This window comes from Mirounga leonina, unplaced genomic scaffold (assembly GCF_011800145.1).
Source record: "Mirounga leonina isolate KUSES-001 unplaced genomic scaffold, KU_Mleo_1.0 Mir_176, whole genome shotgun sequence".
NCBI classification, from domain to species: domain Eukaryota; kingdom Metazoa; phylum Chordata; class Mammalia; order Carnivora; family Phocidae; genus Mirounga; species Mirounga leonina.
The window spans coordinates 40212975-40230544 of record NW_023270454.1 but is presented as its reverse complement, the minus strand read 5'-3'; the positions used below and the strand labels follow the sequence as shown (position 1 = coordinate 40230544).

General features: G+C 37.5%; 1 protein-coding gene across 2 annotated transcripts in view; it reads left to right on the top strand.

The window, feature by feature from the left end:
* HHIP (hedgehog interacting protein) overlaps positions 1–17570 on the top strand; it is a 95535-nt gene that overhangs the window by 70600 nt on the left and 7365 nt on the right. For both annotated transcript variants that reach the window (XM_035022997.1, XM_035022996.1), the window contains exon 12: positions 14742–14890. In XM_035022997.1, the coding sequence (XP_034878888.1) occupies positions 14742–14890 (149 nt within the window). The remainder of the gene's footprint in view (positions 1–14741; positions 14891–17570) is intronic.

Below are 17570 nucleotides of genomic sequence, written 5' to 3'. Positions count from 1 at the left end.
ATCAAAAAGGTATTAGTCATCAGCTTAGAAATAACTGTTAACAGAACCTAGGGTGTCCTCAGATACCACTCCTGTTGAACACATGGTTGTCAGACTCTCGCTACACCATGCTATGAATTTCAAATTCTCTCTGTACTAACTTATCTTCATGAGCTCATTTGCATATTTAAATTCCCATATTTCAAGTCTCTTTTAGAAGAATACATTCTAATAACCTAAAAAGTTTGCTAAAGGCATGAATTTAGTTACACTTCAAACATATTATTTGTAAGTTATGATGTAGGTTTTTTCCGAAAAATCACAGACTAACAAAATAGAGATTTTCATCCTTTTCCCATACCACAAAACACTGTCTTTCTTGAGAAAAGTGTACGTTGACGTTGGTACTAGAGAACAAAAAGAGGAGTAATCAATTCTAAATGGTCTGTCGGCATATCACATATATTCATCTGTCACGCCCTGGTCGTGTTCCTCCTCTATGTAACAATATACATTTTCTTCCACAATAAGAGAAGCACCCATTATGCATTGTAGGAGATTTTTTCCCTCCTTGGGTGTGAAACGAATGCCCTCTTTGTGAAAAGTAAAATAATGAACGAAAAAATATCAGACTCTCTGGTGATGGTTGAAGTTGGCAATATTAAGAACAAAACGCAAAGTAGCAGCATTCTCCTGATTCCTAATGATGTCTAGGGATTTCACTCAGATCTAACGCCCTTCATTTCCTAATAGTCATTATTCCATCATGCTTGTCAAAGTTGATATGCTTTCACAAGCTTCCGGTTAGTCTTATCATGAATTCTTCCTCCTTCTCACAAAATCTTTCTCTCTTCATCTGGATTGTTTAGTCTGCTGGTGGTGAGTTGAGGTGAATTTTACACTTTCCATCCATTATTAGTGTCTAATTACCAGGGTTTCCATAAGGGACCTTGGCTTTGTGATCTTGGGGCCTCCTCTAGTAGGGTGGTCTCAGAGTGACATACCTGAAAGGCCTGACTTCTCATTACGGTGCCTGTTTCTGGTGAGTCCTGTCACGTGTGGGGCCGGGGTTAAGATGTGTGTTTGGTTTTCAGAAGGTGGGGGCAGTTACCGAGTCCCAAACACACTGTCCTTGTATACAGGCATAGACATAAATTTCAAAATGAAGCTGACTGTAAGAAAACAAATGTTTTCATAAACATTTGTTGGGAGCCTCATGCTGTTTCAATTTGGATGCCAACGTTTATTATTATAGTATTTCTCCCTAGATGAGTTGAAGTTCTATATAAGCAGACACTTTAGTGTATGTGAACAGGATTATTTTAGAAACACAAGCTAATTACTAGTGTAACAGTGTTCAGAATGTCTGCTTCAGAGCCAAATTGTTTCTCCAAAATTTTGGAGGGAGAATTTGAAGAAAGGGCCTCATCAACTGAAAAAAACATTTCTTGTTACAGACATTTCTTGTTATATCAAAAATCTAACTCAAATTAAAATCTTAGGTTAATTGTATTCTTGTGGAGGAGTCCCCAGACTTGTTAGAATAATGTTTTCAGAATCACTACTTTCAAACAGCACTTGACTCACGGTCCTGGAAGAGAGTAACAATGAATTACAAATTTTTTATGTTTGGGGTGCCTGGGTGGCTTAGTTGGTTAAGTATCAAACTCTTGGTCTCAGCTCAGGTCTTGATCTCAGAGTTGTGAGTTCAAGCCCCGCGTTGGGCTCCATGTTGGGCATTTTTTAATAAAAAAAAAAATTATGTTCTCTATTACCTGTCATAGAGGTTACATTCTTACTCACCATAGGATTTATGTTTTCTGTTTTTCCCTACACACACGCACACACACACTCACATATAAAGAAGACAAGGGAGTTTAAAAACCATCTGCAATATTCTGAAGTCATTTTGGCAAAAGCAGATGAGGTTACAGCATTACCACCTCAGTCTGTAAGGACAGTTTGGTCTAAGGCTATATGTTACATAATCATTTACATAAGTTTAAAATCATTTTACAGTGGGCATCCATCTCAAAAAGGATGGCAAGATAACCTGTTACAAAAATCAAATATCATTATTTATAACTTAAAAAAAATGAAAATTCAATAAGACTACAACCCGGTTTTCCTTAAGTAGAACTCAGGAGTCATTTAAACAAAAAGTAGAGAAGAAGTGAATTTTCCTCCATGTGAGAACATTGAACACACTTCAGGAATGTTTTCAGAGGTGAAACAGTTGCATCTCATCAGAGAGTGGAGTTAGGATCAAGTCAATACCAATCACCCAGCTTGCTGAGTCATCTCACTGGGTCCCCCAAAGTCTCTAGTACAGGGTCCTGCTGGCCCTGGTCAGGGGAGCTCCTTTGGCCAGTAGTTCCAGAAAACAGACTGAATACACTGAGCACAAGAGAGGGGGGCAATAATTTTAGTTTCACTTAGTCGTGCCACCTAAGACTAATCAAGACTAGGAACAAGTCCATCCTGGCAGGACAGGGAGGCAACTGGTCTTGTCTCTGAATCTTCCTTACTGAGGGAGCCTGCATCAAGTTACTTCACCCTACTCTGCCCCTTTGCCCATCAATGGAGTGCACATGATGACTCTGTCCCTTCCTCATTTCTGCGGAGTGCTTTTGAAGATGATTAAATCATACATTTAAAATAGAGTAGATTCTTTAATACTGTTGGTATTCATTCTGTGCATTCAAGAATTATTTTCAGGTGATCGCTCAACTTTTAAGGTTGTCTTTCCAACATTGGGGTAAAGATGTCTGTGGAGCTTTCAAGAGCTCTTGATACATAGTTTCCAAATGTCCAAATCATGCCCTGGATGCTTGCTCTTAATTCAGTCTTTTCAGAATCAAACAAATGTGCCTGTGGGGTGGAAATTAAAGAATTCTAACAGTTACGTACCTTCTAAGCTTTATTTTTGTAGAACACAATTTTTTTCACACCTCTGCCAAAGATTCTTTAATTTTTGCGTCAGATGAGACCAAATGACTTTTTTATTATTTTTTATTTTTATTTTTATTTTTAATATTATTTTTTTATTATTTTGAAATGTTTCCAAATTCTCCAAGAATTTGTAAAACAAAATTATTCTTAATCATTTTGATTTAATTACTATGTACCCAGTCTTACTATATTTTAACATATTGCTGATCTGTTATCCAGCCAAGTCACACAGACCCTTCCCTTAAGAGGTCTATAAATTAACAAAACAAATTCCAGGCTTGGGAGGTCATTTTACAGAAATGTTGTATCCCCAAACTCCTGTGTGACCAGTATCAAAAACTGCTCCTCCCCCCTCCCCACCCGCCTCCTCCCCACGTCTCCCCTCGACGGCCCTTTTGTTTATTTTTTTCTTAATATCTTCATCCTACTCCTAATTATACTAGATGCTAAAGAGTCGTTTGTTTTTTGGGTTGTTTTTTTATCCCCCCAAAAAACCTCACTTCATAAGAGGAAATCGGTTCTGTTTATCCTTCACATATGTCTCAGGGAGCCAGCAGGCAGCTCTGCCATCCTAAAGAAAGTCACACATAATAGAGAGGCTTTAGCCCAATAAGCCAGTCTAGTCCCAATTCATCAGTCAAAGTTTTATGCAAGTGGGCCCCCTAGGTTGAGAAATCCCCACAGTGCCTGTTGACCCAGCTGCCAAGTCCTCTTGCTGCACAGCCACCCTGACAGAAATACAAACTGTTTAGCAACTCCATTGACCTTTCAGCTATTAACAGAGACACAGACTCCACCAGGGACTAGTTTTCAAACATGACAGAATTTCTTAACACTAGAGGTCATGAACAAGTATATGCCCTATAAAAATCCATTCAGCATGGTGGATTTGAGGTCTAAAAGACAAGGAAGCATGTTCTACGTTTTTGCTATTATTATTTTTTTGCATATCCGATAACTGAAAATGGAGATATTCTTATCTGCCAGCTTATATTTTACTCTTAATGCACTGTATTGTACGTAGTGAGGCATGATACATTGGTGGCTAACAAATCCTTCCTAAGCTGCCCTATAGCATTCGAAATTTTGAAGATATATTACCAAAGAATGGGATAAGATCAAAGTAGAAACTTCTAATGAATGAATGAGCATGCATACATAATGTATGGTAATGACCTAAGTATAACTGGAATTTTAGTCCTACTTTACCAGGATTTGCATATGTATGTATATGCACACACATTTAAACATACTCAGGTCGGGCACACCCTGCTGCGGAGAGCCATCACCCATTTCAAAATAATTAGAAAATATCATATAGCAATTTATGAAAAAAATTTTATCTAAGTGACCATGTCATTTAAGATGTTCGTGTAAAACTATATATATATATATATATCTCCTATTTCCTGGAGATGTGATATATGACCACAACACTCAAAGGAATGTTCTGCTTTATGCTAATTACAGTCGCTCTTAAACTATCAATTTTGAATGTTGGAATATCAATTCCTAGAGTAATTGTGCAGATTGCAATGAAGACTTGGATGAATTGCCACTTTCAAGCGGCATTTGTTAAAAAGATATAAAATGAAAAATACAAATAATGAAGAATATATTCTTCAAAATGAAACTCATGTGTTAAGAGTCGAAAATTCGTAAAAGCATTTCTTTTTAATTGCCATGTTTCTCCCCTGCCTGGGACAATGGTGAAAGTCAGATCTTAGTAGATCTGAATTTTGTGTACTTTCATTATAAGGCAACATATCATCAGATATTGCAGTACTTGAGATAAAGGCAGATTTAACCTTGAATAAAACAGCCACATAAATTTGTAATAAGATGTTTTCTAGAGGAAGGTGTACTTTTTATTTTTTTTATTATTTTTTAAGATTTTATTTTTAAGTAATCTCTACACCCAACAACCCTGAGATCAAGGGTCACAAGGTACCCTGAGCAAGGTGTATTTTTTTAAAAGAAAAACTGCTTCTTAGCATCTTTTTTTTTTTTTTTTAACTAATTCATTGTAGTCGAGTTAAAAGCTAACATGACTTGTTTTTGTCAACATTGCCAAATGAGTCAAAAAGTGTAACATCAAAATTTGGGCATTTGTCACCCTAATAGTCTTGAAAGAGAACTTAAACCGACATTCTTGTGTTCCTTTAAAGGACAGAAACTTGTGTCCAGTTTTTACTTCCCATTTAAAGCATTTAGTGATATTTAAAATTTCTACCTTCCTCTGATATAAAATTAAAACACTGGTACTTCTACAGCTTTAAGTGAGAAAAGATTTAATATTATTATTATTATCATTATCATTATTATTTGGTGATTTCTAAAAAAAGTACTCTAGGCTTTTAAGTCCTTTTTTTTTTAAAGATTTTATTTATTTATTTGAGAGAGAAAGAATGAGACAGAGAGAGCATGAGAGGGGGGAGGGTCAGAGAGAGAAGCAGACTCCCTGCCGAGCGGAGAGCCCGATGGGGGACTTGATGCAGGACTTGATGCGAGACTCGATCCCAGGACTCCAGGATCATGACCTGAGCTGAAGGCAGTCACTTAACCAACTGTGCCACCCAGGTGCCGGGCTTTTAAGTCTTTTGAATTATAATGTAATCAATGTGTTTTTTTAAATGCTTATTTTCCCAATTACAAACTTATTTCTTATTTCGTGTCTAACATTTTTTATCAATTATGGTTTATGAATTAAGTTTTTAAGTTCAAACTTGCTTTTGGACATAAAATTCTGAACAGAATATATTTCCTTCTTTATATTAGGAAGCAGTGGCATTGACTTTTTATTGTGCCCTAATTTTTCAGTTTTTATTTTTATCATATGAGAGTAAGTAGTTATACTCCAAGATTAAAACAGGAGATTTAATTAGTCTGCAAGTATCTTGTACCTGTCCCTGTGTTGAAGATCATGTATTATGTGCTACAGAGGGAGAATATAAGTGAGAACTTAGTCCCATTCTCTAAGGAACTTATTTTTACTTTAAATTGGGAGATCACACACATTATCAAAAATGTAAATATTATTTGAGATAAATAACACTTTGGGACAAAAAAAATTATGCAAGAACATTATACCCTATAAATCGCCGAATTAATGGCCCAGAAAGCTATGGATACTGAGACAGGTAAAATTCACCATGATTTGGCTCCCTGGCCCAGTCCATACTGCTCCACTGTGCTTTTCTTTAACACTAATTAGCTCACATATAAAAGAGAATGATGACTACATAACATGGGAATCATATAACTTTCCAAGCAAGTATGGCCAGAATTATAAGAAAAAGAACAAACCCTCAGCCAGGCTGTTGCAAAGGCAGAGGAGGTTTCTCAGCTGAGAGGTAAAATGAAAAACGAGTGTCTGTACTGGGTTCTCCTCCCTGATGAGGCTTTCCTTCAGCCTGGGCTCTTTGCAGGTGGCACGTCCCCCAGGAGTTCATGGCCCACCTCCACCGCCATTTTGGTTTTGGGTATTCCTGAACTTGGCTGAGGCAGCCTCCAGCTCCTGTCCACATGCACAGGGTTGCCCAAACTCTCCCCCTAGGTACCAAGTTTTGCTGTTTTAGTACTTTGCGTTGCTTTACTTTACAAAGTTGCACCAATCTTCAGAGGTCTGCTCCAAACCTATTTTTCCCATAACCCCTATTATTTTTAGTACACAGTTTTGTACCATACAAGATTTTTCAGGGATGTGTACATTGAATTAAAGCGGAAAGGCCTGTTTTTCTATATTCACCACTAATATTGGGATAGACCAGTTTCTGAATTTAGGACATTGAAAACATAATGCAACAGGCACTGAAGGCAATTTAGTAAAATTGGACTTTTTTTGGTTTGTAAAAGCAGATGATGTTATCATCTAGTCTCATTAATTATTTCTCCTAGGTTTGCCCTTTAAGGAAATACATAACTTTTCATTTCCTAATTTTCCCATGGAGATATATATACATTGAGTTAACCTGAAAAGTTGAATGGAGATCCACACACCCTTTTAGATACTTGTGTATTGTGGTGGTGGTGTTTAGATAGTGAGATTAGCAGGGCCTGAAATATGGGTGCCTTGCTCCCTTTTTCCTAAAGTAAGAGGGCCAGTTGAGTGCAAAGAACACTGGGCTAGGAGATAGTTCCAGACTATGTGTAACTAGCTGTGTGAAAGCCATTTAATCTCTTCATACATGTTCTTCTCCTTTAAATTTGGGGATAACAGGACTAGCCCTGCCTCATGAGGATAAGTTGAATATGAAATTATTAAAAAGTATATGTGGCTTCATTATTTGCTTTTATTATGGTTTCATCTTTAGACATAGAACAAAATTTAGCGATATTTGTGAAAGTTCTGATAATCTTTTTTTTTTTTTTAAGATTTTATTTATTTGACAGAGAGAGCACAAGCAGAGGGAGAGAGAGGGAGAAGCAGGTTCCCTGCTGAGCAAGGAGCCTGATGTGGGACTCGATCCCAGGACCCTGGGATCATGACCTGGGCCGAAGGCAGCCGCTTAACCGACTGAGCCACCCAGGCGTCCCAAAGTTCTGATAATCTTATCAGCACTAAGCAGCCAAACCTGTGGCTCCCTTCATCAAATCATCAGTGCCCCTGCCCCCTTTGAGTTTAGTACTCACTCAATCCCAAACTGCTCAGGTATTAGAGCCAATCAACACTGTTTCTAAATGAGTATATGCTCAGCATTTAAATTGCAGACCTCAGAATGAAGAGAACATTGGTGTCAAAAATGGCTGGGGGCCAGGCCCCTTTTTCTCAGCACTTTGTAGAATAGAGAAATGTAGTAGTTCAAAGTGATGTCTGGAAATAAGACCAAACATGGGCTTTATCCATCCTAAATTGGAATTCTAGAAATATACAGTACAAATTAAAAATTTTAATATGATATATAATGTATATAAGTTCAGAGCTATTCTTGAATTTAAATTATGTTTCCCTTTACTCCAATATCAAGGTTGCTTGGGACATATATAAAAAGATATTTCTGGGGCACCTGACTCTTGGTTTCAGCTCAGGTCATGATCTCATGGATTTTGAGATCAAGCCCCTCATGGGGCTCCATGCACAGCAGGGAGTCTGCTTGAAAATTCTCTTCCTCTGCCCATCCCCCCACTTGCTCGCGTGCTCTCTCTCTCTCAAGTAAATAAATAAATATTTTTTTAAAAAGATATTTCTGCAACCTACATGTGATATAATGTCAAGGACAGTATTCCTTAAGAATACTTCAAATAGGGGGTGCCTGGCTGGCACAGTCAGAAGAGTATGCAACTCTTGATCTCGGGTTTGTGAGTTCAAGCCCCCCGCTGGGTGTAGAGATTACTTAAATAAATAAATAATTAAAAAAAAAAATACCTCAAATGGTCCTTGAAAAATACTGTTAGGAAATGAGTATTGCCCTCAATACTGCTGCAAAGTCCCAATGAGAGCAATATTGCTTGGTTATGCACAAAGAGACGCCATTTTCTCTGTTCTTTTACCTGGAATATGATTGTAGTATGAGTGTGTAAGATTCCTTCCAGCCAAATGGAATTTGTATCATGTATTATTTCACTAGCTGCCACAAAATGGTTATGTGTGGTCCCAAAACAGGCTGGAAATCCAATGGAATCCCAACTTCTACTCCTGGTGGGTAAACTAACCCTGAAAAGAGAAATGTCAATGTGAACAAGAAGAATCTAGTGAACGTTCAGACTGAAGAAAAAATCAATTTATGTATTAACCTTGGAGAAAGGCATTGAAAAGAGTGTGGGAGAGATGACCATGAAGTTCTACTAAAGTAGGGCTATGCCTACGCCCCGAGCTAGACAGGTGGGAAACAGGAACATCTATCCCATCAGGGAAACAGGAAAATCTATCCCTTACCCTTTTCTAGGTAAAAGTGCTGAGGACTGGTTTTAGAAATGACGAGTGGTTACGGATTATCGTTGCATATCAAAATGCTCACAGTGAGGAAACCCATTAAACCAGAGAATCTGTGGTGGTTTCCAAAGCCTGCCTTCCTGCGCAGAGGTGAAGTCTTCATCCAAGCATACAATTTCAAAGCATTCTCTACCTGGAAGCCCCTGGCCACACCAATTCATGGCCACATTAATTGCTACTGGCTGGGAAGTGGCCTTCACTTAGAACAGTGCCTCTCAACCTTTAATATGCATGTGAATCACCTGACAAACTGGCGAGAGTGTAAATTCAGTTAAGTCTGCAGAGGGGCCTGAGTTTCTATATGTCTAACAAGCTCCTATGTGATGCTGGTTCTTCTGGTCTGGTACCATGCTATGGGTAGTAAGGATTTAGACTTCTCACTTTTTCCTTTCTCATGAGAATAGGAAAAAGCATGGAAGAAAACTAGTTTTGCAAAGGTTGTAGTAACAAAGGAACACTTTCTAGATTTTTTACTTTTTCATTTGGGAGGGAGAAAAAGAGAGAGAGCACGAGCCGGGGGGGAGGTTCAGAGGGAGAGGGAGAAGCAGACTCCCGGTTGAGCAGGGTGCCTAACACGGGGCTCGATCCCAGGACCCCGAGATCATGACCTGAGCCGAAGGAAGATGCTTAACTGACTGAGCCACCCAGGCGTCCCAAGAATAAGATAGTTCTTACATCACCTTTCCCCCTTAAACAGATGGTTGACTAAGAGAAGCTATAGAATTATTACTTCTTCTGAAACCTCTTATAAGTCAAGAATTTATAAATGAGTATTACTTATGGTTTATGTACCTTGTTTGACAGTAACGTGAATTTAAAATCTGAGCCCCTAACAAAAATTTCAAAATGAGTCCCTTTACTTTTTGTAAAAAACACAATAGACAGATTTCTAACACACTCAATCTGAAGAGCAGGCTTACTCAGACAGGCTTTATCCCTGTGCTTCCATCCAGATACACAGAGGACTTCTCATTTATTGATTTATTTAATCATTTATTAAATTAAATATCCTAAAATTAAAGCCATCTATAATCTCACTACCTGAAGACATTCACTGTAGGCTTTAGCTAGTCACAAAAAGTCATCATGTAGGATATGTTATAAATCACTTATGCTTCTCAACTTCTTTCTTTATTTAAGAAAATATCTCAACCCTTATGCTACTACTCAAAACCAGAAAAAGTGGGTTTCTAAGAAAACATCTTACATTTCCAGAAATAATGCTTTATGCATTAAAGAATGTTGGACAATTTTTTGGTACTAGTCCTTATTTTTTCATTGTCAAGTGTAAAGATTATAAAGTGTTTTTCTGATTTAAATTAAGTTTGAGGACTATAGGGATAACTATCGACAAATGGGTTTGATATATTTCTTATTACAAACCTAAAATCCTTTGGGGAAGTTTTCTACTTTGAAACCTATCTTGGACTTCATTCAGTAGAGATAAGAACCCAAAAGTTAAGAAAATAATTGTTTAAAAGAAGAACAAAACTATTTAAGCAATTCTTAGTACACCCACATTAAAACACCCAATTTTCCAGTAAAATAAAAATAAGAATGAAAAATGAGGTAACCTATCACTATAAATATATAATATACACACATAATCTAGATTTTTGTTTTGATGCCATGTAGTTGTGTATATGTAATAATTATGTACGCATATGATGGACTATTTCAAGGTGACACTATAAAAGTTCACGTTTACTTGTTTTATCCCCTTTTCTCTTCTCCTCATTGCATGTAAAGAAACCCTGTTTTTTTTCAATGGCAGGAAGAAATGTCACTAGAACAGAGAGTGAGTGGAGGAGGATGGTTGGGATAACCAAAACTCTTTGTTAGACTTTTACCAAATATTTAACCAGAAGAATGAATTTTAATACATTGGCTTAATTCCCAGCTGGAGGAGAAAACAATCCTATCTTTGTGTCATGCTTACTTCTTAGTCTGTTGTTTATTTACTATCACTATGATTAATGTAAAAATGTTTCATTGAAAATGAATTTAACCATGCCTTAGAAGAATTTTGTAAGCCTCGAGTTAATTTAGGCAACAGAAATATAACAAGTGTTTTTAGTTTTAAGCTTAGGATATAAAAGTATAACAACTAGATTTTAATGATATCCCTCTCTTAAATAGTCTGTATATTCCTAATATCTTTACTTAGTAGCACAGAAAAAAAAAAACACTCTCTTAAAATTCCATATTCTTATTTATTCATTCATTCAACAGACTTTTAAATATCTTCCATATGTTGCACATTTTCCTAGGTCCTGGAGGGACACAAGAGAAGAAAGGGAAACATAGTCCAGAAAAAGCATTTGAGAAAGTTTCTACTATATGCGTTCAATAAACATTTATTGAATGCTTCTGTAGTGTTTTCCTAGCTCCTCTGAATATAAGGAGTTGAAAGAGATAAAATATTTTGGTGGTTTAAATGTCATCTTCTAAAACATCCTTCAATCCTAAACTAATTGCTTCCTTGTCAGTATTCTTGTGTTACTTCATATGCACCTATATCATAACAAAGGTTACACTGTGTTATAATTTTGTGTTCAAATGTCTGTCTGCCCCATGGTGACTCCATGAGGATTGGAACCCTATTTTATTTATGTCTTACCCCTTGAAGAGCACAGTATTTCCCTGAGTGAGTGACTGACTGGTCTTGAGGAGGATTGAATATGTCACTTTTGCCTTCAGAAAGCTTTCATTTCAAAGGGGATGGGAAAGGAGATAGGGGAATCCATTCATTAAGAGAAGTAAAGTTCTATAAGAGATGGGTTATCCCTGGGGCGCCTGTCTGGCTCAGTCGGTAAAGCATGGGCCTCTTGATCTCAGGGTCATGAGTTCAAGCCCCACGTTAAAAATAAAAACCTACTTAAAAAAAAAAAAATGGGCTGTCCTCCATGAAAATTTCCAATTAATGGATCCCCAATAGAATAACAGTTTAAAGAGAGGGAGAGGATTTATTTAAGATGCTAAGTGAGGAATGTTAGTTGGCCACTGCACTAAAGAGAAAAAGGATTCTTTTCTGGGTATTTAAATAAAAACTTAAGGGAATCATGTTCATATATGATAATCACATAGGTTTATAAACTAAAGTAAACAAGCCCAAGTATGAAATAGTTACATCCACAGATAGATAAGCATTTACTAAATCTTAGGCAAAAAACAACTTAGAATCCCCCCCCATCTGAGTTTCCACATAATTGAATGTTTGGGGAAAAAGAGTCAAAGCATCAAACTGGAGGGTCAGCAGGGAAACAAGAGGCAGATGCCTCCCCTGAAGAACTGTACTTCACTATCAGGTCCTTATTTGTCACATCCTCATTCCTTTTCCCAGTGCTCATGAATCAGTGTCCCTACACTCTGCTCCAGGCGGGCGACATCTTCTGGTGGTGGTTGTTTAACCAGTAATTTACATTCTTCATCTAAATGGTGTTCTCACCTCTTCAAATTCATCTGCTCAGGCATAAACCATATTGTCAAGGAGTGTATGAGCTACGTGCCTGCATATTTTGCATCATATATAGCATGATATATATCGTATGTCATATATAAATGTGTATTTATATATATATAAAACATATATATTTTAAACACTTATTTATTTTAGACAGGGAGAGAGCAAGCGTGTGGGTGTGTGTAGAGGGAGAGGGAATCTCCAGCAGATTCCCTAGTGATCGTGGAGCCCTGACGTGGGGCTTGACGCGGGGCTCGATGCGGGGCTCGATCCCATGACCCCAAGATCATGACCTGAGCCGAAACCAAGAGTTGGTTTAACCAACTGAGCCATCCAGGCGCCCCAATGTGTCATATACATGTAATATATTTTTGACACACTCTACTTTAGAATCTCTTCTTGAATGAGTCAGAAAGAGAGTGAATGAGGGAGTAATCAGTAGAAATTGGATAAACAGAATTTCAGTTACCAGTAAAATACCTGTTTACTGAATGCCATGGCCTATGACTCAGAGGAACTTCATGGCTATTGAAAAACAGCTCTTCTAGTGATCAAAAATGCCACCATGGTTTCACAAAGTAAGAATTTTATTGAGGAAGAACTAGAGCCAACTTGGGTTATTCAACAACAAAACAGGAAGGTGAAGTTAATACGCCCACTTTCCTTGGCATACCTATTTCACTTTTTCTCCACCTCAACCACCCCCCTGCTTATACCCCCAGAAAGACTCCCTTGGGGAACACATGGAAATTATTCACTAATGTTATCTGAGTGAAAATATGCTCAGTCCATAGAATGCCTTGAGGGCCTTTCACATAAATTGACCGCTTCTAGATTTTAAAAAAGAGGTAGAATGGATTTAAGGGAGTTTTCTGAATTGTCACGTTAGTTGCAAAACACAGTACTTTCAACACAAAGTGAGACTTTTATTGGAGAGAGGAGCTTAAGAAGTCACTATATATTTTGAATACAGTTTTGAGTCATTGTAGAAATAGCCTGAAGTCAGGCCCCAGGGTATTACCACTTCCTATTGCCAGAAGGACATAACAAGATAACCTATCTCAAGAAAACTGGAGTCTACAGGGCCAAATTATTTGCTTATCTCGGAAAGCTATATCATTTACTTCTTTTAGTGGCTTTGACCTATAATTATCACCTTCTTTGTTACGGTGCTTAAGGAGTCCTACTGCCTTGGCCATCTTAATGGTGGTGATGACCGTTTGTTTACATTCCTGAACTGAAAAGAACCTTCTCACCACACTGTAGCACAGGCAAAAGTGACTGATGGAGGAGTACCACTGCGCGTTGTTTCTCCGAGATTAGTTAATGAGCAGTTGTGACCATGCTTCCAGCCTCACCCAGCCTGAAAGACAACCTCTTATGTCAAAAACAGTAAGAACCATAAAAATCTTCTGAAGGTATCTCTAAATGATGGCAGTGGTAGAGCAATTAAGGTCTATGACTTTTTACTTAGCAGATACGATGTTTGTTTCTGTTTGCTAATAGCATTCTTTTTCTTCATAGCATTACAAAATAAAAAATCTGAAAATGTATATATATGGATTATTTTTTGCATAAAGGGTTGAAATTTTGAGTCAATAGTAAACACATACACACACACACACACACACACACAGTACAGAGATCTCCCTTCAAGAAAAATCAGTCTGAGACAGGTATTTCAAGAAAAATATGAAATGAAACAAAAATTGATTCCCAAGCATTTTTAGGCTGCAAGTGTTTATTTAGATGAATGCCTTCAGCTCTGTGATATTACCAAATATGCCAAAAACAAGCAAAAACTATCTCAGATACTATTCCTAAAAATTTTTGTAGGTCTGGGAAAAAAACATTTTAAAATATTGGTACGTCTTTATTTTAAGAAATGTAATTGCTAGAAATGTTTAGCTACTGAATGGAAAATATCAACATAATTACAGTTTTAATCAATGAATTTTGATTGTGATAAAGTTTCTTATAATGTTTAGTATGTTCTCTGGTTCAAAATTGGTTAGTTAGATTTTTGCCTCCCTGGTGTGGATTTTCCACTCTCAGAAAGTTGTCAATCTTTCCGAGCCGCTTAAAAGAAAGGTGTCCTGGGGTGCCTGGGTGGCTCAGTCGTTAAGCGTCTGCCTTCGGCTCAGGTCATGATCCCAGGGTCCTGGGATCGAGCCCTGCATTGGGCTCCCCGCTAGGCGGGAAGCCTGCTTCCCCCTCTCCCACTCTCCCTGCTTGTGTTCCCTCTCTTGCTGTGTCTCTCTCTGTCAAATAAATAAATAAAAATCTTAAAAAAAAAAAAAAAAGGTGTCCTTAGAAAGCAAAGGAAATGCTTTGCAAGCGACAAAAATCACTGGGTTTCATCCTAATCCTGATTTTCAACCAACATATACTTGGAACCGTTGTCTTCTGATGCAGACCTCTAATGCCTGAGGAATGCAGAGCCACGGTACAACCTGCTCAGACGTTGACTTCGGAGTGTTCCCGGCTCTGTCGGAACGGCTACTGTACCCCCACGGGCAAGTGCTGCTGCACCCCGGGATGGGAAGGGGACTTCTGCAGAATTGGTGAGTGTTTCTGTTGTCCCCAGGAAAGACTGGGCATGGGACAGTCCTTGGGAACTCAAGAACTTAATGTCAGCTCTTTCTTCTAGAATGATCTACGGTTCAAAATTTAGCCATTTATCATATTAACGCTCCATCTGTTTCTAAACTTGTAAATGAAATCTTTCCCATGTTCCTGTTGTAAACAGTGCACTTCTAAAGGTTAATCATAAACATAAGAGACTTTTAAATAACCGAGGCCTTTCAAAAAGTACAGAATGAACACAGCACAACGCGATCATCTGTACAGCCTCTCAGTCCCAGGTTTGAGATTTCACACCAGCCAATGACCTCGTGTTTGCAAAGCCCCTCTCCAAGTGCCAGCATTTTCCAGACACCCCATAAATGCCCTCCCTAACTTTACTGCTTGCTTTCTTGCGGCAGTGCCTGAAAAGCAGGGTTTTTCAGTGGGTGTTATTAAATAAAAGGGGAAAGCGCAATTATCTGGAGGCACAGTATGAGGTTTTTAATTCTTTTTGCCACTCCTTTGTGACCCATCAGCTAGGTGTGCAGCTACTCAGAGACAGCAGAAGAGATTTATTCCAGGGTTACTCTATCCTTTAACCAGGGATTTCCTCAATTACATGCAACGATGTTTACATTCTGCTTGATGTGAAGAAAATTGGATAAATTCAAATTGGATAAAGTTTAAGAAAGTATGTGTTGAAAAATGCATTTTCAGGAGAAATTTTCTTTTCTTTTATATATGAGGTGATGGGTGTTTGCTAAATCTGTTGTGGGAATCATTTCAGAATATACGCAAACCGAACTTCCATGCTTATACCTGAAACTTACACAGCGATGCATGCCATTTATTTCTCAGTAAAACTGGGAAAGATCTCCATAAGGATAAATGCATTTTTAATGCATTTTCAACAACCAGCGTATGCATATTCTTACAAAAGAACTTGAGCTCTGCTATCTCAGATATTAAAGTATCTCTTGCCAATGAGAATGTGTTCCAAATTCATATTTAATATTATCTTTAATGCCTAAATGTTATCTTTCCTTTATTCTAAACATATATTATTTGTTCCAAAAATGATAACCATAACTTGTCTATATATCGTCTAACAAAATGTAGCCAACACTTAAAGTCACATACACAGTATACATTTTAAGCTTAAATTGCTTCAGCAGGGATAACACTACCTGGTTGATTATTACTAGGGTTATATATCTAGGAGAGAGCTATCATAATTAAAGCTCTACCAAAATTAGGTAATTACATCAGTTAAAACAAATGCTTACCTTTTATTGACCCATTCTGTCTTCTTTTTCCATAGTTGACAAAAAAATGAGAATCAGTCTTCAAATGCACAAATATTCTAATTCTTGATAATATATCTTTCTTCTGCTCCCTTTAATGACTGACAATACCTATTCTCTCTGCTTCTTTTATAATAGTGTCCATTCTGTTGTACTTCTTACTTTGTATTTTGCCTAACCTCTTAAGTCACCTCAGGTTATCAGAATACAAAAATTTACTGAGTACCTTCTGGTAATAGTATGTTAGAACTGAGGGTAACCAAATTATTTTGTTTTGCTTTTTTTAATTTTTTTTTTATTTATTCATTCGAGACACAGAGATACAGAGAGAGAGAGAGCATGAGCAAGGAGAGAGGCAGAGGGAGAGGGAGAAGCAGGCTCCCCACTGAGCAGGGAGCCCGATATGGGACTCGATCCCAGAACCCTGGGATCATGACCTGAGCCGAAGGCAGACGCTTAAACCACTGAGCCACCCAGGCACCCCATAACCAAATTATTTTGAATATAGGTGGCATTATACATTACATTATAGATATTAATAATAATAATAATAATAATAAGTGATGTAAATGAAAATAGACATTCTTTGAGATAACATGAAGTTTTATTTCAATAAAGTACTTTAATCTTTCTACTAGTCAGTTTAAATAGTTTGAATATATAAGATAAACCAGAACCCTTTTATAAAGGTAATCTATTCATGATGTTTTTGACCCAAGCAAGAACTTTATTCATATACTAACATAGTTCATTGCCTACAAATTTTAAAAAATCGTCTAATTATTCTCTAGTTTTTTCTTTTCCATTTGTCAGCCACAGACCCCTGGGTTTTGATTAATGCATTTGAAAAGGTTAAAATAACCCTGTCCCCCAAAAGTGTAAAGAAACGTGTTCAAGGAATTTGATTCTGTCTACAGTGACAGAATTTGATTCTGTCTACAGATTTATCCCATCAGTAAAATGCAATTAACTTATACAAACCAATTTTGTCTCTGTATCTCATTTTGGCAGTAGATCTTTTTTTTTTAGAGAATTAATTAATTAATTAATTTTTTAGAGAGAGTGTGCCAGCAGTGGGGTAGGGGCAGAGGGAGAATCTCCAGCAGACTCCACACCCAGCGTGGAGCCATGACCCTGAGATCATGACCCGAGCCAAAACCAAGAGCCAGTCACTTAACTGACTGAGTCACTCAGGTGCCCCAGCAGTAAATCTTTACATTTCCCACCTATATTGTGGTGGCAAAAATCCTTATATGAAGAGATCCTGTGTGTAGAGTAACCCTGAAAAGGATTGCTAAGAATATCCTTCCCTGGCCAACTGCACTGCCCCAAGAAGGGCTACAAAGTGTAATCAGAGATGAAGCAATATAATGCA